This window comes from Amphiprion ocellaris, chromosome 6, assembly GCF_022539595.1.
Source record: "Amphiprion ocellaris isolate individual 3 ecotype Okinawa chromosome 6, ASM2253959v1, whole genome shotgun sequence".
NCBI classification, from domain to species: domain Eukaryota; kingdom Metazoa; phylum Chordata; class Actinopteri; family Pomacentridae; genus Amphiprion; species Amphiprion ocellaris.
Genome location: NC_072771.1, coordinates 27,458,691 through 27,481,675, shown reverse-complemented (window position 1 = coordinate 27,481,675; position 22,985 = coordinate 27,458,691). Strand labels below are relative to the sequence as shown.

The 22,985-nt window shown below is 39.0% G+C and overlaps 1 protein-coding gene across 5 annotated transcripts in view; it reads right to left on the bottom strand.

Annotated features, from left to right (window-relative positions):
• The window catches only part of frmd3 (FERM domain containing 3), a 69,490-nt gene that overhangs the window by 9,759 nt on the left and 36,746 nt on the right, over positions 1-22,985 (bottom strand). For 3 of the 5 annotated variants that reach the window (XM_055011267.1, XM_035947368.2, XM_055011266.1), the window contains exons 5-14: positions 19,205-19,302; positions 17,183-17,306; positions 15,525-15,612; positions 13,843-13,931; positions 13,500-13,563; positions 13,071-13,106; positions 10,230-10,318; positions 7,914-7,988; positions 6,406-6,474; positions 6,190-6,314 (exon numbers count right to left, since the gene is read on the bottom strand). In XM_055011267.1, the coding sequence (XP_054867242.1) occupies positions 6,190-6,314; positions 6,406-6,474; positions 7,914-7,988; positions 10,230-10,318; positions 13,071-13,106; positions 13,500-13,563; positions 13,843-13,931; positions 15,525-15,612; positions 17,183-17,306; positions 19,205-19,302 (857 nt within the window). The remainder of the gene's footprint in view (positions 1-6,189; positions 6,315-6,405; positions 6,475-7,913; positions 7,989-10,229; positions 10,319-13,070; positions 13,107-13,499; positions 13,564-13,842; positions 13,932-15,524; positions 15,613-17,182; positions 17,307-19,204; positions 19,303-22,985) is intronic. The other 2 variants (XM_035947370.2, XM_023268510.3) reach the window with 1 other exon arrangement.

The window sequence follows — 22,985 nt, the reverse complement described above, 5'->3', positions numbered from 1 at the left end:
CAGGCTGCGACGTGTTGTTATCTTCACCTGGCACCTCAAGGCCTCAGCCACCACTATCGATGCTGCTCGCTCATCTGCAGCCTCCCCTGGGTGGAAAACTTGGAGAGGCCCTGCCTGTCCCTCCTCCATCCCCTCACCCTGCAGTATCTCTGGTGTCAGGTCGAGCCCGAGTCCCCCTGCTTTGCTCCCACAGTGCAGGGTCTCGCCAACGCTGTCGCTAACTCCCATTTCCAAACCGCCCTGCATGAGGCCGCCTCCAACATTACTGCCGTTTCTGTGTTCAAGAAGCTCCATCATTCAACCTGACGACAAACCTCCGAGCAGCTGTCTGCAGAAAGACTCCCACACCCCGACTGACTGAGCCAGCAGCTGAACTCAAACACACTCGTGTGGACAAAGACACACACGCCGAAAGAGATGACGAAAGACGTCCACCAGACACATTCTCTCTCTCTCATACACAGACATGGTGGGCCCTCCTGTGAATGTCAGCGATGTTAACAAAGAGTAGAGGGGGCATTAGAGGAGGATCAGGCCCAAAGCTGCAGTTTCTATATATAACTAGGTGGTCCTGACTGCAGAGGGGCAGCTAATCTAACTCTGATTACAGCGGGGCAGGTCTGACCTAGGACGGGATGTGGATCACTTTCTTTTCCTCTCTGCAAGTCTCTCTTTATCTTGGTCTTTCCACTATTAGACACTTATTTCTGTTCAGCTACACTCACACAAAGACAAACTTCAGTCACTTAAATACAATCCCATGGGCTTAGTGATGACAGATGAGTGAAAGTGGACACTGAAGGGAACAATATCTGACATCAATATAAAGTATACAGCAGTTTGTTTCAAAAATGTTTGAACTTGTATCGCTCCCGGGGTCTTGGTTGTGTTAGCTGATGCGGGAGTGTTGATGAAGCCTTGACTGGGAGGCACAAATGTGGAAGCGATGCCCCATGAAACACCCATGAGTGATAACCCCAGTCTAAACACAACCACTGTGTGTGTCAGTGAGTGAGTATGGATTTTGGTAGATAAGGAAAGAACAGGCCGTACAAACAGAACAAGGTCAACACTGACCTTGGGTCAGCTTCTTGTTTCCACTCCAATGGCTGAGATTAGTGCTCTGAATATAGACGGTGATCCTAGACCATCTCGAGGACACTTTATCCCAAAGTCCTTGCAGCAGTCTTCTTAAAACACAGTCACCATTAGACTGTCTATAGGTGAGGGGCGCGTTTGTAGTGGACTAATTGGTATTACGTGTTGTCTGATTACATAAAAGGGGTGAAAGCAAAATACCATTTTTTTGGACCATCCTTCCAGCTGCTCCCACATCTAATAATGGAAAAAGTATGAGTGAAAAGGTGGGGGCCGTTTTTTTACCTTCTGAAACTACAGTGTAAACTGGCAAACCACTTCATCCTGGGACTGAAACTTTTTGTGTTCTTCATCCAACTACTTCAGTCACATTTGTTGAGTACAGTTAAGTGAAAATGGAGAGAAGAGTAACAAAATATATATAATGTTATACCAATATTGTACGATTCATCACGTTTCACCATCCTCTACAACAGTAGGCATCTTGACTCTTTGAACCCCAAAATTCAGCACAAAGTTTGAAAAGCATGCTACCTTTACAAGATTGAATAAAAAAAATCATACCATTTATTAGAGCCTCAAACTGTAAAAACTGATTTGTGATGTGCTGTTCTATCTGAAAATATCCAAATTCACGCTTAAAATTGTGGTATTTCATCAAAACCAGTTTATTCCCCAAAAATAAGCCGTTTGTTTTACAGAGATTCTATAAAATCCAAAAAAATCTGCACTCCTTGGAACAACTGTAAAACCACAAGTGCTTCAGCTGCAATCAACAGTCATGTGGCAACAATTCAGGGAAGGTCTGGTTAAAATTATGTTTTTCATGTACACAAAGCAAATAGGAGACAAGACAAATAAAAAAAGAAATTTTTACAGTATCTATAGTATGTGGAGCCATTATTTTTCCCGAGTACTTAAAACAGCTACACATGTTGATTGCAGGTTTTTGTTCAAGTTTTGTAAACTAAATAATTAAAGAAATTCAACTTTTGTTTCTTTTTGTTTTGCTTCAGGTACGGCTTCATGACTGAAGACCTATTTGAGTTCTCTTTACTTCTAGCCATGGTTGTGCAGTAAGCCGCTATATTTTTAAAAAATAATTAGCAACTACAACATTCACTATTTTACTGAGAAGCATACAACACAAACTGACATGAATTGCAAACTGAATCTCATGTTATTACTCAGCATGTTTCCTACCGGTGGTGCATAAGGCCTTGATTTGATGACTGCCTCCTGCCCCTCCCAAACTAACCAACTGAGACAGCAGAGGAAGAATTGATTTTCTTCTAAATGGGATGACGGGAGATGAGAGAGCAACAGACAGGAGGAGAGGCAGATAAAGTGTGGGGGATGACCGTAAATTCAGCCACAAAAAGCAGGAGAGAGAGAGGGGGAAGAAGTCTATCAACAGTTCAAAGAGAGTGATGGTGACAACAACAGCTTGATTGTATTGTTCACGTGTGAAGACCTGCAGAGGAGGTTTCAGGTCGATGTGCAGAAATCAAGGAAGGTTAGGAGGGAAGGTGGGGTGTAAAATATGGAGTGAGTAGTTAAGTAATAGGAGAGGAAGGGCGGCATGTTGATGAAAAAGAAAAGGTCATGTCATGTGCTGTGATTGATGGATGGATGGATGGATGGATGGATGGATGGATGGATGGATGGATGGATGAATGGATGAATGGATGATATGACACACGACAGCAATGACAATCCAGCAGTAGGAACACACCTGTACAAGCACATCATGTCCACTGAGGATACATGGAGTGTTTTGACATTTCCTTCACCCCAAGTTTTGTCTTTCAGGCTACAGGCTGCTCTGCCAGAACTCAGCAGAGAAGAGACCCTTCAGACATTACTGAGGGATGAAAAGATACTTCTACCTCCTTCTTGCTGTTGTGTAAACTGATTGAAATGCAATATTGGCTTATAAAGATTACTGCACATCATGAACTGGGGAAAAAAAATGAAAGAAAGGGTAATATTCCAACAGGTGGGGCACGAAAAAAGATCTCAGGAAACCATTTCATCCAAATATATTAATTAAGAGGAAAAGTAAAGTAAAACAAATTTTAGACCTTAATTTTTTTATGAGATCATGCATTTTTATTTGGCTTATGATGTTTAATGAAGGAAGTTTACATGTTAAAAAACAATGAGATTTCCTATAAAATCTAAAATATATCTATGAATATATATATATACTATTTTGTATATGATATTAATATATAACAATAAAAATTGTATTTTGGCAGATTACCAGTGCTTATAGATGTTATACATATATTGTGAAAACTTTGGTAATTACACAAGACAGCTCTCATTAACATTAAAATTTAGTAAAATTGCAGAATCAATTGTCACAAATCTTGTTTTAGAAATATATTCACAGGGTTAAACTCAAATTTAACTGCTTCATCTATTAAATACAAATCATTTCTAAAATTCTGTATAATTTTAAAATGTATTTTAAAGATTTATTATGTCAAAAATTAAAATTTTCGCTAAAATTGAATTTTATAGTTATTCATAGTTAAAGGTTTTTAAAGATATTTAACATTAGAAATGCCAATTCACAGCTTATTTGTGAAATTCAATTTATAGTTTTTTGAATTGCAAATACATGGGAAAATTACAGATTTTTAAGAGTGTGACGTCTGAGAGGCAGTAAAGGACATGTCAGGAGAAAGTGACATGAGAAGATGGTTTCTACATGAGCAGTTTGGGCTTTAAAGTGAGGTGTTATTACATTTCTGTTTAACAAAAATACTGTGCGAGTGGCCCCTTAAAAACAAGTGATGTCACGGCCCTTGTGCAGATAGTAAATAAATACTGATCAGAGCAATCACCAGCTGTAAGCAATGTGTGTAAGTGATACAGTTTATAGTCCGGTAGCGTGATATGCACTCAAAATAATGAGGAAACACAAGAATACCAACATCTCCATTTCCCATCAGTGTTTCTGTTGTTCTCATCGAGCTTCATCCGCTCAGTCAAGGTTGAACAAAGGTGAATTCTGACCAGCAGGTTTTGCCAGAGCCTGCCAGTGATCACATTGCAAACAGGAAACACTGGCTCGATTTTGTCCATCATTATGTAACACGATCACACATTTGTGTATCTGAAATGGCTCAACAGTTGGCAGCGCTCTTTTCTCTCTTCCAAGCCTCCAAAAGCTACTTCGGATTAGGATTTTGTGTTTCCTTTGCAAACCATCCACACAGTGATCTGACTGAATATCTTACTTTGGCTTCAGTTGAGAGAAAAGTAAGTGTTTTAAAACCCTTAGTCATGCATGACGTTTATTTTTGTCACCTTTTTTTGCACCAGGGTGTGAGAGAAACTGACTAAAGCCACTGTTTTACATAAATTTGTCTTTCTTCTTCTTCTACCTCTCTCATATCCGGTGTCTGTAATATGACCTTCCATTTGTCTTACATTCGCCCTCCCTTCCCTATTACGTGCATCCATACCTCCATATTGGCCATACATCCTTCCTAACCTTTGTTCATTTTCTCTGGCCTCATATTCTCTCCATCCCTGTTCTTGCATCATCTCATGTAACCTTACCCTCTACTCTTCCCCACCCGCTTTCTTCTCCCCAACAACAAGATTTATGCTTCAATCAGATAATAGGTCGCCAAGGAGAGTGTCAGGAATAATAACAGCGAGAGCAAGCGACAGAGAATGATGATAACATGCAAAAAATGTCACAAGGGACACACTAAAACCTACTGTGTTGTGAGTACCTTTTATGGACTATATAAATCTGCTGTGGGAAGGTTGTGTCCTGGGGAAAAAGCCTTAAAATACCAACTATTCTGTGCTGTTCCATTGGTTTTTCTCTTGCGCAGTGTTGCTCTATTCGGCCACATAACCTCATGAGGGAGAAACAGATCCTACTCCTCCTCTTTCCAGTGCACTGATTTAACAACTATGGCTGCATATTTCTGCTGGAAATAATAATAATAATAAATAATAATAAATTTTATTTATAAAGCGCTTTTCCAAAAACTCAAAGACGCTGAAATGCCCTAATGTGCAGGCTCAACGTTTCTTAATAATGCTCTAGTAAGTTTCTTCACAAAGAATTCTGTAATGTGATACTAGTTAGAGGGAAAAAATGGCGTAAATTCCCCCTTAATTAATTCTGATCAAAGTATTTTGTGTTTTGTGTGCAGCAGGTCGGCTGAACGTGCAAAGTGTGTAATTTTCTCTACAGGCAAGTACACAATTCAACACTAGCAGAGGATAAAGTTTCTAATAAACATGAATAATAAATCAATATTTACTTGGGGCTTTTCTTTCACAAAAAAAAAAAACTAAATGGCTCCTAAAATATGAACAACATCCCATACTTCTGCTGGAAAGATTGTAAAAAACTTTTGGGAAATTCTTAGAATGAACAAAAAAGTGTAGAAAGGTGCACTGGGATAACAATTTGGTAAAGAACTGAAAAAATGCTAAAACAAAGGAAGAAATAGCATAGAAAGTGTGACAATGAATACACATTCATGCATTCTTTGTGCATACAGGGTTCACTGTTGAAGGTAAACCGCAGTTTATAAGACTTTCACTTTTATGATGCAGAACTGAAAGATGCAACCAGTATTTGTTCACAAACACCCATAAACAGGAAAATTCATAATACACACACACACAAACACAGCCACGAACACACAAGCACATGAACAGAGACAGAACCTCTTGGGAGCCTAATAAATAACGTCTCATTGACTTTTTCCAGAACAACTCGGGTATATGCCAGCGTTTCTGTGATGTCACACACACACACACACACACACAGACACATATACACATGGACACACTCAGACACACACAGGCATGGTGGGATCCTTAGGGAGGATCATGGGAAGGGTATTTTTAGTGTGCTGCAATTGGTGTCTCCAGGGAGACAAGACTGATGGAAGGATGGGAGCATCAGCTGCTCAATTATCGCTCTCTGTCTGCGCGTTGTGCATGTGCTGCTGCTTTCAACACAAGGGAGCCTCCATGTGACTTTCCATAGGTCTCTGGCAGGAGGGCACCAGTGTGTGTCTGTTGTGTGCATGTGTATCGTCCTACCGCTGTCCGCCGCCGTCTCCTCGTACTCGTTGGTGGAGGGCAGCGCAGGTACCAGAGGCTCCATGTTCATGATGAGATTCTTATGGCTCAGAGAGTTATAACTTCGACTCTGACCAAACTGGGCTCTGAAAAATCATCAACAACACTGACTGTAAAGCAGTTTTAAAACTCTGTATAATTGTGAATGAGTGCAGGTGATCCGTCACTTGGCCGTACCTTCGCACTTCTGGTGGCTCTCTCAGAATTTTGGAGCTGGCTTCTATCACCTCCTTGGCTACTCTTCCACTAATAAGGAGATATACACATTAGGAAGTAAGACAGGTGCAAGTGCGGTAAAAGAAATATTGTAATTAATATCTTTTCATGTTGCATATTTGAAAATTCAACCACAGAAGACTTTGCAAGAGAAAACAAATGCAAAAACAAACAAACATGAAAACAGCACAAAAGAATCAAAAGCAGCCAACAGGTGACAGTGACAGGTGATTACTGTCCATACTATAGTCTATAAAAGAATCAATCATTTAATCAAGCGACCTATTTCAAAATTGTTACTATGCACTAGTTAAATCTTTAATCTGTTTTGAAATTAAAATGGAGAGCCAGGTGAAAGCAGCTAAAATCAGTCCATGATGTTTTCGGCAGCTGCTGTAGGTTGGAGATCAGAGTGTCTGAGATAAATCAGGCATCAACACACGAGGTGGCTAATATCACAAAATAAAACAGTTTTGCTGTTGTTCCTCATAATCTGTGCTGTCCGTCACTGTTTCCTGCCAGCAGGGTCCGCAGCTCCATTAGTGTGATTGTTTGGCAGTTTAAGTTTCTGGACTGTGATCACTCAGTTTAAAGCCAGCAGGCTCCACCATCCCACCTATTAGCCTATTGTTGCTGAGATTGATGGTTAGGTTGTAAATTAGAGGGTGAAATGAAACATGTGGTGTGGTAGACATGCACTTCACATCTCAAGAGACAGTCACATCAATACTCTGCCGAACTCGGCTGGATCAACACAAGTTGGATAAATATCCGATCTGCTCTGCTCCGTTTCACACAAATTACCTCCATGCGTGGGATACAAATCTCTCTCTTCTGTTTTGCATTTGCACAAATGACCAATTTCCATATTTCAGAAACAAACTCCACCATATGCTATTACTCATCGTTGAGCCCTTAAGCCAAACTGCTTTAGCTAGCTGATGAAATGGAGCAGAGTGAAGTGTAAGCCTGGTAAAGAGCTTTGTCTGAGAGCAGAATCAGGGATAACATGGCTCCAATAACAGACTTATACTGAGGCTTTCCTGTGTTATTAGGGTCAGTAAATCACAGAAACCAGGATATAGATGCTGATGTACAACGAGGAGAAGCAGCATTTGATTATGCAGGGCCTTGATGAGGTCAAAGTAAAACCAGCACACGATATGCAAAGTGTGTAAGGTTAACATAAGGTTGTTGTGGTTCCGGAAATTCAAAGATATTCGTCACTTTGGCAGCAAAAACCCTTAAATGATGATATCAACAGTAAAATATAAGGTGCAGCCGCAAAGGACTAGAAGACAGTGGGTGAACTTGAATGAATCCATGTCCCTAAATTCCAGCAGAACTTTCTCTTAAGTCTTTCCTCTATTTATTGCTTTCCAACTCCCTTCTGGCTTTCTTTTATCACATATTAAACATCCTGTTCTCTGCACCCACACTTATGAAAACTAACTTGAAGGCCGTCTTACCTGTATCTGAACCTGCTGCCTTTGAAGAAGATGTTACTGCTAGAAACTGTCTTTATCTGACTGGATTTCGCACACCTGTCAGAGAGACAGAGGAAGGATTAAAAGAGACATATGCAGAGAACTTCATTATTACCTGGCATTTAAAGCACAAACACTCAATCATACATGGGAATACCACTCGTTTTTGGTTATGATTGAGTGTTTAACCCTCACCATAACACATCTACTTTAAAACTTTAGGCAGCAGTGGGTTGCTGAGTCTCTTATTACAGGGATGTTTTTCATTTTAAACGTTTATGCTGTGGGTCAAACTTTCATTTTGTGGTTCAGGATCATTTATCATGCAAAACCCAGACTCCAGATGAGCAGGGATGGTGCCACAGTGGAGACACACACACCTCCGCCATGTGTCTGCAAAGCTCTGCTTGGCTGCCATTTACAAACTCAATTCACTCTGATTTGATTTAGAGGCTCTGATGCTTGTCTGACATCCGAGATGACATCCACTCCCGCTCTGGTTGCCTCTCGGAGACACATGAGCTGCTGTCATTAAGAAGTCGATATGCAAGGTTATACAGTGTGGGCTAATATCACAGAGCTTTTAAAAACTTATAACTACATCATTGTTTTGTAAGTTTTTTTTTTAAACATGTCTGGATATTCAAACAAAACGATCAGTGAGGAAATTCATTGCTGTAAAAAGAGAAAAGCAAAGGAAAATCAGATGGAAGTATTTTAAAACTAAAATGTGGAGAAAGTAAGAGTGAGCAGAATGACTGCAGTGAAGTGGGAGCAATAAGACCTTCAGAGTGAGTGACAGTGTGGAGGAGGAAGGGCATCATAGCGACTTCAGTCCCAAAGCAGCCTCCAATTCTTACGTCAAACCTTTGGAAAATCTCATCTCCTCCAGCTCCTCTGACCAGCTGTTCACAGCCGGTGATCCTTCTTATCCTCCTCCACACCTTCTTCACACCGCATCCTTCCCTGTTTGTTCTTTCACTCGGTTATTTTCTCTTCTCTTTGTTCTCACACAGCTCCTCAGATATTATCGAAGGCTCCAGGAGGGCAATGCGATGGGCCTCAACTGCTGTTTCCAAGGTCAACTATGAAACTTGAACCTCATGAAATCAGCTTGAAAAATGGGATGTATCAAATTCTTGTCTTATTTCTCTCTGCACGCAGAAAGCAAAAGCAGGAAAAGCTGCTGGAAAAACGAGAGATGGTTCTGCATTTTTTTTTGTGCAACAATGCCGACAACTGCTTCCTGTGTGGTTCCATCAATTTCAAGTTCATTCTTCTGAACCCTGACCGAGGTAAAGAGCTTATCCATTTTCTCTGCTCCTGTGCATTCTCCATGACCATAGGTAAAAGGAGATTTTAGTCTCTATTGATATAGTTTGCCTTCACCCCAAACTCGGTTCCATTCCTGCAGTGCCAGCAGGGTCAATCGTCTTTGCAGATCACAGTGACGGCCTCGCAGCAATCAGCTGCTCCCCAGTGAAGGACAGCAGCACATTGTTGCAACGCCGCAGAGGGGAAGTAAAATGAGAGGAAAGACTGACGACTTGCTAAAAATAAAAGTGGAGCTTGAGGGAAATTTTGCCTAGACGTGACGGTCAGAGAAAAAAGTGAATGTTGTATAGAACTAATTCCACACGAATACATTTAAATACATGTAAGATCAACTGCAACAGATGCCCACTACATCAGTGCAATCCACATCACACTATTTTAAAAAATGTATATTTTCTTTACATTTTTTATCAATTTATTTGAGTTTTTTTCCTGTATTTCTGAAACACATAAAAATGAAATGTCAAAATCCATTTTAATTTCACAAATATTTCCTTTTCATTTGAAAGATAAATCAGTTAAATATAACTAAAATATATAACTTTCTAAAATAAATGCAGTTAGCGAAAATTAACAGAAAAACAAGTATTTGTTTGGTAAATTATAGATCCTCTATAATTACAGAAGATTTCATGATCTATATGGATTGTTACTCTGTGAAAATACAGTTTATCTTTCCGTCTATCTATTGTTTTTATACATATATATGTTCGTCAGTAAACATAGAAAGCCTATAAATACACATGATCACACGTATTTTAGTAGTTTAATCATGGAAAGTCACCATATTTTATGAGATTGTGTGGCACCCTAGTTAGCGAAACAATACACATTTTCACAGTGCAATTCGTATTGGTTTTCTGATGGAAGTGGTGTTTCGGGTTAAATAATCCTGCATAGTCTCACTGATTTCAGGGCAATCTCAATAAACACAATAATGTGTGTGTGTATTAGCAGACGTACTTGTAAAAGGCCTGGTTCTCCACTCCACACTTCCATAAGTGTTTACACGCTGCAGGGGTTGAGGTGTGAAATGTCAACACCAGTTTCTTCTGCACAGAAAAGGACAAAGACACAGACAGAGAAAGACAGTGAGAACAGAAATGAGATTCCTGGAAGTGTGTGAATAAGGACAAGAGAAGTGCTGAACACAATAGTGAGGGAGCTGAGTAAAATGCTGACCCACAGACCCAAAGCTGGAAGCTTAGCACCATATAAAACAGATATAGTGATTCAGCCACAGCGCTCAGCAGTAAAAGGGCTTGTAGCTTGCAGAAAATGGGTCTTTGAGGGCTAGGACGAGGGATTTATTCCTGTAAATGTCTGGTTTTCAGTCCTGTGTGTCTGGTAACACGAGATATCGGATCGATACTGCTCAACAACGAGGATGGAGGGTGAGCGAGAGGCAGAGAAGAAAGAGTGAAATCAATAACACGGCAGTGACTGACTGTAACACAGAAACAGGCATGAAGATTGGGGCTTTGAGTCATAAATTGGTCCTTGTACAGTTCACAGCTGTGCAGTGGTCCACTTTCTTCCCTTTTTTCCACTTAGTCAGCCAGATTGCTCAGCCCCCTCATTGTCATACATCTGTTGTTTTAGGTACATATGTACTGGTTACACACATGCGCTGCAGTGGCCATGTGTGTGTGCTCGAAGGCAGGTGAAAGTGCCAGAACTGAATGTTAAAATATAACAGATTGTCTTTCGTCCCACTTTGGCTGACATGCAAAAGTGCTTTTACAGCAAGACTTGACCTTTTATGATGCTGATTTTACTGCTCCTCAACTCTGAAGAGCGGCATTTACATGCAACATTACACAGAACACTCAGGAGTACTAGCAGCAATTAAAGGAATGACTTTGATCTTTCTGTTATTGCAGGTTGTAATGTTAAAAAACTTTTAAATGAATGCTTAAAATTTACTTCCAAGCTGCCCTCCCAATAGGTAACCAGAGGTAGAAGCTTGGAAAAAAATCACATGACAGATAAATTGCTAATTCAAGGACATGTCACTATTATACAGCCAAGAAAAGTTGTCATCAGCTCAAGGTGGGACAGATAGCTTAAAGTAAACAGAGGTGAGGGGAAAGAGTGAAGTCATGGAGTGAGTCGTCACACAGTGCAAACAGACATCAACACACGGTTCCAAATCCTGATAAATTACAATGGAAAGTGGAAAATCTACACACACATGGACGCACGCACGCACACACGCACACACAGAGGAATACAATTACATTGAAGAAATTAGGAATGTCTGACACTGACAGAGTTCTAGATTATGCATCACACTGTCATATTGCATAATCTATCATTTACCCATAATGGAGCTAATTTTGAGGATGTGTTTACGAGAAAGAGTCACACAGGACAGGAATAGTAATTGAAACCAAATATTTTCATTGACAAAAACACAAAATAAAAGTTTGCAGCGCTGATCTCAAACAAAAATGATTAAAAACAGTGAATGAAACAACAATACAGACAACTGTTATGTACCAAGACACAAAACAAAATGACACAAACAATGGTGAACAACAGCAAAAAGAAAAAGATGAACAAGGTTCCTCCAATAATAAACTAAGGTGAGGGCAGGACTGTAGGGAGAGGTGTCAAATTGAGGGTTTAACAGTGTTTTGTGCTTCTATTATTGCTTGTATTTACTCACCAGTGATGACTATGTTTACACACAGAGAGAAGAGACAGAAACACAAAGATAAAACTGCATCTTCAGCCCTTCATGAGTTGCCAAACAGACAAACAGGCAGACAGACTGACAAGTTAAGCAGCGATGAGAGAGCTGGTTTAAGCTTCTGTAATGAAAAGAACAGTTATGATACTGATTGATTGACTGATTGATTGATTGATTGATGAGCTGGCTGACTGGTAGATTAAAGAGCAACCTGGCTTTATGTACAGTAATCTCCATTTTCAAGGATTTTTAAGCCACTTCTGGCTGAATCAGTGAGGGTTACTGTAGGAGCTAAAGAGCAATATTAGCTGTAGATGCTGCAAAATAAAGTACGCGGATATACGAAGCTGCTCAGAATCTACCACAGCTCTGCTGGATGATAAACACCAAGCATACGGATGAAGCATGTGTCCCAAATGCAAAACACCTGTAAAGTCAATATTTGTCATCTAAATTTCAAGTAGAGATATCCAATATGCTACACTTAGTCACTCCTGCAACTGCAAATGAAACTGCATTTTTTTTTCTGGAGACTTGACTGTTTATATATTGGACTGGGGAAGGTGCTGAATAAATTTATCATTGAGGTGATTTATTACTAATGTTAAACTTTCCTGTTTACTATGTTAAATGTTATCTGCTTGATTTGTGGATTTTGTGTAATGTTTCCATTGTAATTGCAGGTTGTGGCCGCTGGCAGGTTTTGAGAATTCACATCCTTCTATTTTAGTCCTTAAATCCAAACAACTTTGGGATTTATTAATGATTGTAACTTTCTCTATGTTATTAAAAGTTGCAGAGTTACAGCCACTTCTTATTTAAAATGGCTTTGTACCAAACATTTGCCTGGTGAAACTCTAGCACTAAAGTATTGCAAATAAATGTCATTTTGCAAGTTAGACTGTGTGCAGGAGTCTATTTGAAACTTTAGGAAAAGCTTTTCCTTCTCCTACGCACCTGACTCATGAAACAAATGTGCAAAGAGTTCCTCTGTCTTTATTTTATACTTGTCAAAGGTGTGATGTGACATAAATAAAGTGACAGAGTCTTGTATTTGGGAAACAGTCGACACACAATGTGAGTGAGGAGGTTAGTCGTAACACACCCACCATCCTGTTACAGTGAATCCTGCCTGTTAAGGAGATCTGAAACAGCGGCACACATATACAGTGTGTGTGATGGTGGACAGGATAACACACAGTACAGTTTTTCAGCACATTTATCTGACATAACCATTACACAGATGAAGAAAGGGGGAAAGGAAAGGAGGAAGGGAGGGAAGAAGGGGGGAAGAGAATGAAGGATGTACAGTTCACTTGGAGTTCACAAACAGTCACTAACACAAAACTGAATCCAAGTAAACACCCATGTAACTGTTCATTTATAGCAAAGTCTGTTTTTATAGGAGTACTGAGAAAATGTTAGAGGTTGGGATCTAACAAGTCAACATGATGATGAGTTCCGTACGAGAATACACAGGTCATCATCATGATGGAAGAAACTACAGTCATCATTTTAACCGCTAAAAAACGACTCACCTCTTTTTGAATCCCGATAACGTAAAAGGTTTTCCCTTCGAACTTCAGTTTGCTGACATCAGCCCTGCAAAGAACCACGATGTTATGACTCAAAAAAACATGCACAGGATCAGGATTAAAACAGACTAAATGATAAAAGCTAATTAATATTAGCAAAAATTAAAAAAACAAAAATAACCACAGGTAAAATTGATACACTATGCATACTTTTGATTTGGCAAATCAAATTCCACGTAGTTAATATTATAAACTGTATTACGATTACATGCTAGTATAATAGAGGTTGCACATTTAATTTCCATGTTTGCAGGTTTATATTTAGGCCTTGGGGACAAATTTATACCATTTGAGGAGGTGGATCCTCTTGTTTCCCTGGAAGACCACAAACCCTGTGGCTGTGAACCCAAGAAAGGCAGTGGAGCCTGTGAAGTCCTGAAAACACACATACACAGATGCAGTGTGTGAGGCAGCGCATGGCATGAGGGGATACAGGTGGACTAACAGCAGGGATGTAAGTGGGCTGTCCCTATTCGCCATAGTAATTGCTCCTACACAAAATCACATGTTTGTTTCAAGCTTCAACCCCTCAATTAACTAGAATCAGGAACAAGGCAGAGAACATACAGAATCAGTACACTCATTTTGGTGTAGTAAAGCAAAATGAAACTAATAACAGCTGCAGAGTGAGAACAGACACAATATGTTTCCATCACTCTGCAGTATTATTGTTTATCATCTCTAAATCTCCTTTCCTCTGTGCCTCTCTGCATTTCTATGTAAATCACTCTCTTTTCATTTCGTACATCACATTTTCTTGCTTACTCTCTGATTCTTGATCTTAACAGATCTGCATGTGCATGACACGTCAGTAGCAGCAATAACGCTATTTCCAGCAAAATGAAAGAAAAACAGCCCGTCTCACAAAAGTGGAGGAGATAAAGGAGATCCTCTCCTACAGGCAGAATTTAAATATCTCGTTAATCTGCTTAGCATGCTCTGATACGTCTGTTTATGAGAGGGTGTCCCCGTTTCACTCTGACTGACTGGATGGAGGATGAGAGTGAGCGAATAGCGAGCTGTAAAATATTGTTTTTCTTTATCAGATTCAGTCAGTTCCTTCTATAATGATAATGCAGGATAACACCAAGAAACCAGTACAAGCAGATAAAGTAAGATGAAACACAGCAGTATATTACAGTATAGTCTGTGTTAATGGTGCAAGGATGGAATCAATGATATTGGTTTGCTAAAGCCATGATCTTTTCTTAGCAATCAATAAGATAATTGATTCCATAAAGTGATGGTTTCCTTGCAGACGAGGCATCTTTAGTTCTTCAAGTTAATGTTTCCAGAGGTGTAAATGTAAACTAGAGGCTGTCTTGGATCTGATGATACTCACTGACTTTTCCTCACGCTTGTCACAACTCACAGATTTGCTAAAAGACTGCTTGCTGATAGCAAAACTACTCCTGTGCACAGTTGTCAGTTTAATATGCAAATTAAGGGCAAACAGGGAAAGGGTAAATAGTATAGGTGAGTATATGTCTTTATTGTAATTGGCATCGTCACGCATGAACAACTAAGGTGAATATTTACACTTGTTTACTCGATAATGATGCCAGAATTTGCCAGTTTTGTTTGCTACTGGCCCTCAGAATAACACATTTTTAAAAAGTTAACAATGACAACAGTACGTGTAACTTAAATTTGCTCATCCTGAACATCGACTGCAACTTTAATAAACTCATAATACTTATCAAAACTGTAAGCGAAAATGGACATGAGTTTTGGGCCAGTCTATGTCGAAAATACTGGAATTCATGTCATTAGGTTTAAAGACATTATGTATGGACACTTGGGACACAGTTGAAGACATGACACGAAGGTCCTCTAACACCTGAAACAATAATGAACTACTGAGGCTTCAATAACAAATTGTGTCACTACTAAGTGGGAGATTTGCATGAGTTTGATGGGGAAACCTTCAATATTTATTAGAAAATGTAGATTCTCGACTACTGTTACCTTGCATGGGTGAGGATCGACGCCATACGTTTCAAGGCTGTGAGCCCTTTGGAGCATATTCAGCTCTGCTAAAGCAGCACACTGGCCCCTGAAAGAGAAGACATGACAGGATATTGTTTGTTCAAGGAGACAGAAACAGCAGCTATTGTCCATTGCTTATCTACTTTATTGTGTGTAGATGCTACAGCAGAATCGACAGGTTGCTTATGAACTATGAATTGAGTAAATCTTATAACATACTGTGTTTGTTTGAGAAAAAAGTAAAGGAAAAAAACAAGGAAAGACTGACGAATATTCTCTGTTGTGCTTAGACACAACATTTTGCAGCATTTCTCACTAATCAAAGCCATTACTTTGGCATCGTTTTTGATTATCTGCTAACATTTTGCAGAAACAGACATATTAGCAGAGGCCAAGCGTCTGGTTGGAGTGTCGATGCTTTATTTTCTCATTAGACTAAGTGCTGCAAAGTCAAGAAAGTGAGTGAGAAATGTTGCTTCTCACTGAGAGTTCAGACACATAAATCAACAATAAAAACTGCATGCACATATGCACATGTCTTCATGCACATAAACAAAAACATTAAACGCTTTAAAAAATGTCTTGACTATGGAAATAAAACTTGCAGGCATATGAAGTCCACAACATTCAGAAACCACCTGAAGTCTCTACAGCTCAACACTAATCTACATGCTGTTAATCCTGTCAGTCAGAGCTGCTGGGGCAGACAGAGGGCACTTGGCATCATATCCCTCTGTGCTGTGGGAAAAGAAGGATTTGTCTTTGATGTTTTATAATCACCGTAAGTGTGACGGTCACAAACCTCATGACACCATTCATCAGCTGCAGCAACACACAAACAACCCAAGGAAGGGGGTTTATGTGTTTAATATTGTATTTAATGTTATCATATAATGTAGGAACTTAGTCTGCATGTGCAATGTATGTAGTAAGACAATGGATGAGTCCTAAATTTAATCAGGTTTAGGCTTTTTTTAAATTCCCATCATTATGTTTTTACAGAAACCTCAGGTGCATTAATCTCCATATGTATTAATTCATCCTCTCCCTCGTATTGGAATTTAATACCTTAGACAAATCTTCTCTGTAAACAGAGGTCAGACAAGTTAACCATACTGCTGAACAAAAGTCCTGTATCAGGGTTTATGCATATTTATTGTGTCTGAGCAGTTTGCAAGGGACCCAAAATCTGAACCTCTGATGCTAAAGAACATAAAAAACATCTAATTTACCCAAGTCTGGGTGGTGGTTTTCAACAGAATTTAAATTCAGATCATCCTGTAGCTATAAGCAAAGGTGTCCGAGCCAAGCTTGAAATAAATAATTGATGCTCATTTCTCCGCAAATTAATTTCCGTTTTTATTTGCTTTCAACTGAATCTCGACTGAAATACCTTCTGCAAGACAGCGAACAACAAATCTGTGGGTCTCATCCAATTTTGTCTTTATCCAGAACAACAGACAGCACTTTATTGTCTGCAGAGTAGAAAATTGTCTCGGCAGCCCGTTTTGAAAAGCACAAATCACAGGAGTGAGCATCTATGCCTGTCACTCACATCAAACGGTAAACTGATAACAAAGACCCTGATCCAGACAACAAAGAATCCCACTAGAAACACAAAAACACATCTCTTCTACCTGAGCTCATTCTTGTGAATTTCCATAATCTTTCTCTCCAGTTTGAGGGACTGTTTAGGGAATAGTTTAAAGTCCCTGATGTAGTCTGACGGGTGCTCCTCTGGGTCGTAATCCCCAAGCTCAGCTGTAGGGACAGAATGAAAACAGCGTTAAGATGGTCTGGAAGCAGATCAAACACTTTTGCAATAGTGTACATGCAGCTTGGATTATCTGTTTAAAAGAAATAAATTAACTCTTTGACAAATATGCTTCTTGGACTTGAAATGGAAGCAGATGAAAAAGGAGGCAACAATTTCCACCGAGCAGCTCTTTTAAAGGTCCCCAATAATGACATTTTATTAGTCAAATGGGAAGTGACGACTTTTAAGTTTATGGGAAATTAAGCGGCAGACTACTTCCTGTCCTGGTACAGCTATTTCCTGGAGTCTAAAGGATTTAACAAATATATTAATTTGCGACTAGAGATGTTGATAGGAGGATTATGTTAACCTTGGACAGAGTCAGGCAACATGTTTCCAGTCTTAATGATGAGGCTGCAACTTTAGATTTATTATACATATATGATACCAATCTCCTAATCCAATTTTACACCAGAAGGATAGAGAATACTTCCCAAAACGTCAAATGATTCCCTTAAAATCTGATTTGAGTCATCTGCATATTTGCTAGTAGCTCTAGCCTTAACAAAGGTTGAAAAAGATTTATGTTATCTCCACAGGAGATGATGTTCATAAGCAGTTGAGTGAGATAACCCTGATGGATTTGTGGTTTCAATTTTGAATCCGGCACAAACTTCTATCAGCCACTAATTTGTCTTTTAAATCCATTCTTAATTAGCACTCATAATAAAGGTTAAATCAAAAAGTTGCCTGGTGTTTAATTAAACAATAATCCTCAAACTATTCCCCAGCTCTATAATTAACACCATGACAAAGTGGGACAGAGACCTGTCCTCGTTAATCAGAGCAGCCAATGATAGGCCGCAGACACGCTGCACGTCGAGATAACTCAGCCATTCACACTCTGCTCTCTGGGGATCCGAGCCAATCAGAGTGTGTTAGCTCAGTGCAACGACTTGTGTATCAGCCAGAAGGGTTCATTTATATGTTACAGCTCAGCTAATTCTTTTCTTAATCCACATTAAAGCAAGTGGCTCTGCGCTGTGATACAACATTGAACTGTTACTGCTAACTGACTGAAGAAAAAAATCCCCTTTTTATTTCTGTTCCCAGCGGTACGTACACGTTTCTTGGTGTTTTAAAACGTAGGATTACAACAACCGTCTGATGACTTCACATGGAGCCAGTTAATGAGGTGGAGACCTGACAGAAGGTGGGACCCATTTGGTCTTAGAGCTCAGAACCTACGTAGCTGCACCAGCTCCTCCTAAATTCAGTCTTAGCCTCAATAACATCAATAAATCAAAACTTTTTGCACCATAAAAAACTAGCTGTGTAAAATAATAAGGTACTACATAGTAAACTGGGAAATACATAAGCTACATTTTACAAACTATCCCTCCAACTACAAACTGCTAATCAAACTATGCACTTAGCTAGATAAATAGTCCTGATCAGGCTTGCATAGTTTGACATCTACCATTAGTAAATGATATTTAAATGGCAAATTTGTGACTCCTAAAACTGTTTTTGTATATTTTATATTGCAGCTTATGTATGCTACTATACAGGCTGTTGATCAGACAGAACTATAAATATCAGCCAATATGTTTAATTTTCAGAAGTGAAATTCAAAGCAAGCAAGAAAACATCGAATTATTGAACACACAGAGTGATAAGTAGAATCCAAACTAAAATCTAAGCATTTAAAACTGTGATATAAGCAACATGCATCTGTGCCTTTGGTAATAGCTATCAGAAGAGCTGCTTCTTATATTCAGGATTAAACCTTAAAAAACAAAAAAATAGGATAATAGTCTGTAAGGATTCATTTGTAACACGCTAAATTTTCAGTGAAGCCACTGGATCAATATCGGACAAATGGATTGTCAACAGGCCTCACCCTGTATGATGCAGGCTCCCAGATATGCAGCTTCAGCGAAAGGACAGAGGAGACGACCGTGGTAGATATCTCTTTTCAACTGGAGGTACAGGAGATACCTGGACACACAGCGCACACAAAGACACAATGGCAATGTTACTTAACCTAAAGTACTTTCTGTTTGTTCTTTAAGCTGAATTTATGGTTTATTTGGTGTACAGTCAGGCAGCGTATGGAAGCAAAATGTCTGCCTGGTTATTCTCACTGCATCAAAGTGTGAATTTGAGATTATATATATATATATATATATATATATAAAAACTTACATGACACTACACAAAGTCAGCTCCTGCATTATTTCAGAGCATCAGTCTTCACAATAATATTTCCAAATAATTGAGTTGAATTCATTAAACCAATACAGCCATAGTCCACAATAGAATAATAATCTGGCTGTGTTGCTATGGCAGTTAAATTATTGCCATGGAAACATCAACCCTACAGCACACTGGTGCTGTAGTTACTATGGAAACTGCCTCAACGCAGGCAATTTTACGCATGCTGCTGACATTTGTCTTGTGCTACCACGAAGAAAAAATGTAAGTGATGCCGAAACATGCGTTGCCATGGATACAAATGAGTTTCCAGATGAAACAACATCAGCCAGTCAGAGCACTGAGTCAACTGACTCATTAAACATGTTTTTAAAGTCGAGTGAAAGAAGTAGCAGAAGGAAAGCATGAAAGATTGAATGGAGCGAAAAGCCTGCTGCTGTAGTTAAATGGTTTTATTTATAGAGTCAGTCTGCAGACGCACGGAGGTTTGTCAAAATGGCCTAAAAACACAGTCATCTATATTTACATGACCTCCTCAGTTGTGTTCAATTTTGTTGTCTTTCTTTGTCAGATGCTGAATTTCCTCCTTTTTCCAACTTCTCATCTTTTCTTTTTCAACTCTTGTCTTGACCCTGCAGTTACTGTGTCATTTACACACTTCTTGTTTTATGTAAGAGGAAGTTTAGTGTGTTCCTCAGATTTGCTTTTCTGGATTAATTCCAATTCTGCTGACTGAGGTAACTGTATACAGATATATCACAGATTCTTTAGTCTATCATTCAGATATTTCATGACATAGTAGTTTGTTCTTAATGACTTCATATCACTGTTTTCTGTTTCTGTTTCATTTGTGTTATTTGAAAAAAAATACAAAAAACCCAGTTGTATTAGGGTCTGTGGGGGGCCTTGGCAAAAGCACCACATTGCATCTATGGACTTTTAACAGAAGGAAATACTTGTTGAGTTCATGTGTTATGGCCATCAAATTAATGTTTGTCTTGTATTATAAGATAACGCCATAAAGCAGTGTGTCATGGAGATGACGGAGCATAATCAGGATGCGGTGTGAGTGAGGGGAGAACAAATAACCGTTTTTGAGGCTGCAGAGTGAGGAGGTCTGCAAAGAGAAAGATCTGGGAAGGTTTGCATAATTTCTCAGAGCTCCAAAACAATTTGGCTCTAATGATTTAGAGAATATAATATAAAGCACTGAAGTGTAAATGACTGAGAGCCTGTTTCAGTTATTTAATATTCTGGTCAAAATGACCAATACAACATATAACATCAGTAATGTGTACATGAAATTACTAAAAATGAAATGATACCAGAATGGTAAATAAGCTCTTATGCACTAATGTGGGTGCACTCAGGATAAAAGCTGCATTTTCTATTTTAATTTTAATCTTACACAATATGCAAATTAACTGTGATTTTCCTATAATAATCATTTTTTCAGACTGTATTAATTGCCTAATTAATAATGTTTTCAGAAAAAATAAGTTAACATTTTGCTCTGACAGCTGTTTCTTACAGTAGTTCATTCTTGTAATTCCCAGGGACACCAGTAGGTTGTTGTTCTTGTATGTTAAATATGTTGGTAGATTAACAGTTAATCATGAATTGATGCCTAAAGCATGCATGGAATCAGATGTTATAATAACTGTAAAATGACAAGAGTTGACTTGAAAGTTGAAGTAATGTTAACTCTTTTTCTCTTTCATTTAGCTCTCTCTCAGTCTCCTGTCTGTTCCTCTCCTACTCTGAGGCTTATTATTCCCTTTCTCAATTACTATATTTTTTAATTATTTTATTTAAACTTTATTTGCACAAGTAATCTCATTGAGACATGGAGTCTCATTCTCAAGAGAGAATTGTCCTCAAGTAACACAACAAACAACAATGAGTCACTGACAAACAACACTAAGGGATCTGTACTAGACAACAATATAATATAACACTGAGTTACAGACAGACAGGTTCATGACAAAACACAACATAGACATCAAAATGGATGCACAAAGCAATAAAGTTAAAATGTAAAAACACCAAGAACAAGAACAAGTACTAAAAGATATTTCCATAGTATTTAAAAGACATTCGAAATCCCCCAGGGGGATCAAGTGAGACGGCTTCAGACTCTGCTGCAGTGAGTTCTCTGAGGGGGCAGAGTAAGAAAAAGCTGTTTTGCTGAGCTCTGTGCCCACTGAGAGGACGGTGAAAGCAATGAAGTCCTGGGACATCCATAGTCTACATGACTATGAATGAACAGTTTATGTGACATGAAGGAGGGTGGTGCAGCAGACGAAAGACGGATTTGTAAATGAAATGATACCAGTGGAGAAGTCTGCGTGTGGACAGTGATGACCAGTTAACCATGGAGTACAAAATGTAGTGGTGTGTGAGAGGTTTACAGTCCGTTATAAACCTAAGTGCTCCATGATAAGCAGCATCCAACAGTTTGAGAGAGTGGGTGGAGGCATTCATGTAAACAATATCTCCGTAAACAAGTGCAGGCAAGAAGGTGGCAACAACAAGCCGTTTCCTGGCATTAAAAGAAAAATAGGATTTGTTTCTGAAAAAGAAACCACGATCATAATTTCAGTTTCTTTAAAAGATTTGCGATGTGGGTTTTAAAAGAGAGGCTTTCATCAACTGATGAGTGATGCCGAGGTGTTTGTAAGAGGCTCAGTAGGGGTACCTTGTGTGGTTATAATACCAGGGGGAGCTTCTGGCACCTTCCTTTTTTTTTTTTTTTTTTTTTAACCAGAAAACAACATAATTTTGTGTGCTCCCTGCTCATCCTTCACCCTGACCTCCTAAAGCATAATTTGTACCCGGGCATGCGGTGCACTGGAAATAAAATATGAGGTGCAGAATAATCTAATGCATATGTGATTCTAAAGAATACTGTGTTGTTGTTTTCTGGTCATGTATTACTGATATTTGGGGGGAAAATGAAGCTGCAGAGGAAACGGCAGACCTTAAATAACATCTTGCAAACCGGAGCACGTACAGCACACACTCATTAGCATACAAGTTTTGGGAATTTTGATGATGAAAAAAATCCTCTCAAAAATAACTTGATATTGAGCACTCTGCCGGATTTCATCACTGGCTGCACTTCCTTCTGAACTTTCAGCTCAGCTTCATCTTCCTCTCCAAACTCATCAGTAGACTGCCAGTGTGATTTCATCCCGTTAGGACTCTGAGATGAGGTTGTTTCTTTAACTCACACCAATAGACAGAATTGGACACAAACTCACATAAGCTGCAGCAATTTTAAACTGCAAGGCCATGGAAGGGACTTTTAATAAAAATAATTTTAAAAAATTTATTAAAAAATCTAGTGAGACGCAACAGAAACGGAAGAATCTGAGAAACACGCAGGAACAGAGAACTAAGTTTTGAGGACATTGATGATGCACAGAAACACCTTCAAGTAGTAAAAGTTAAAAAAAAGACAAGGA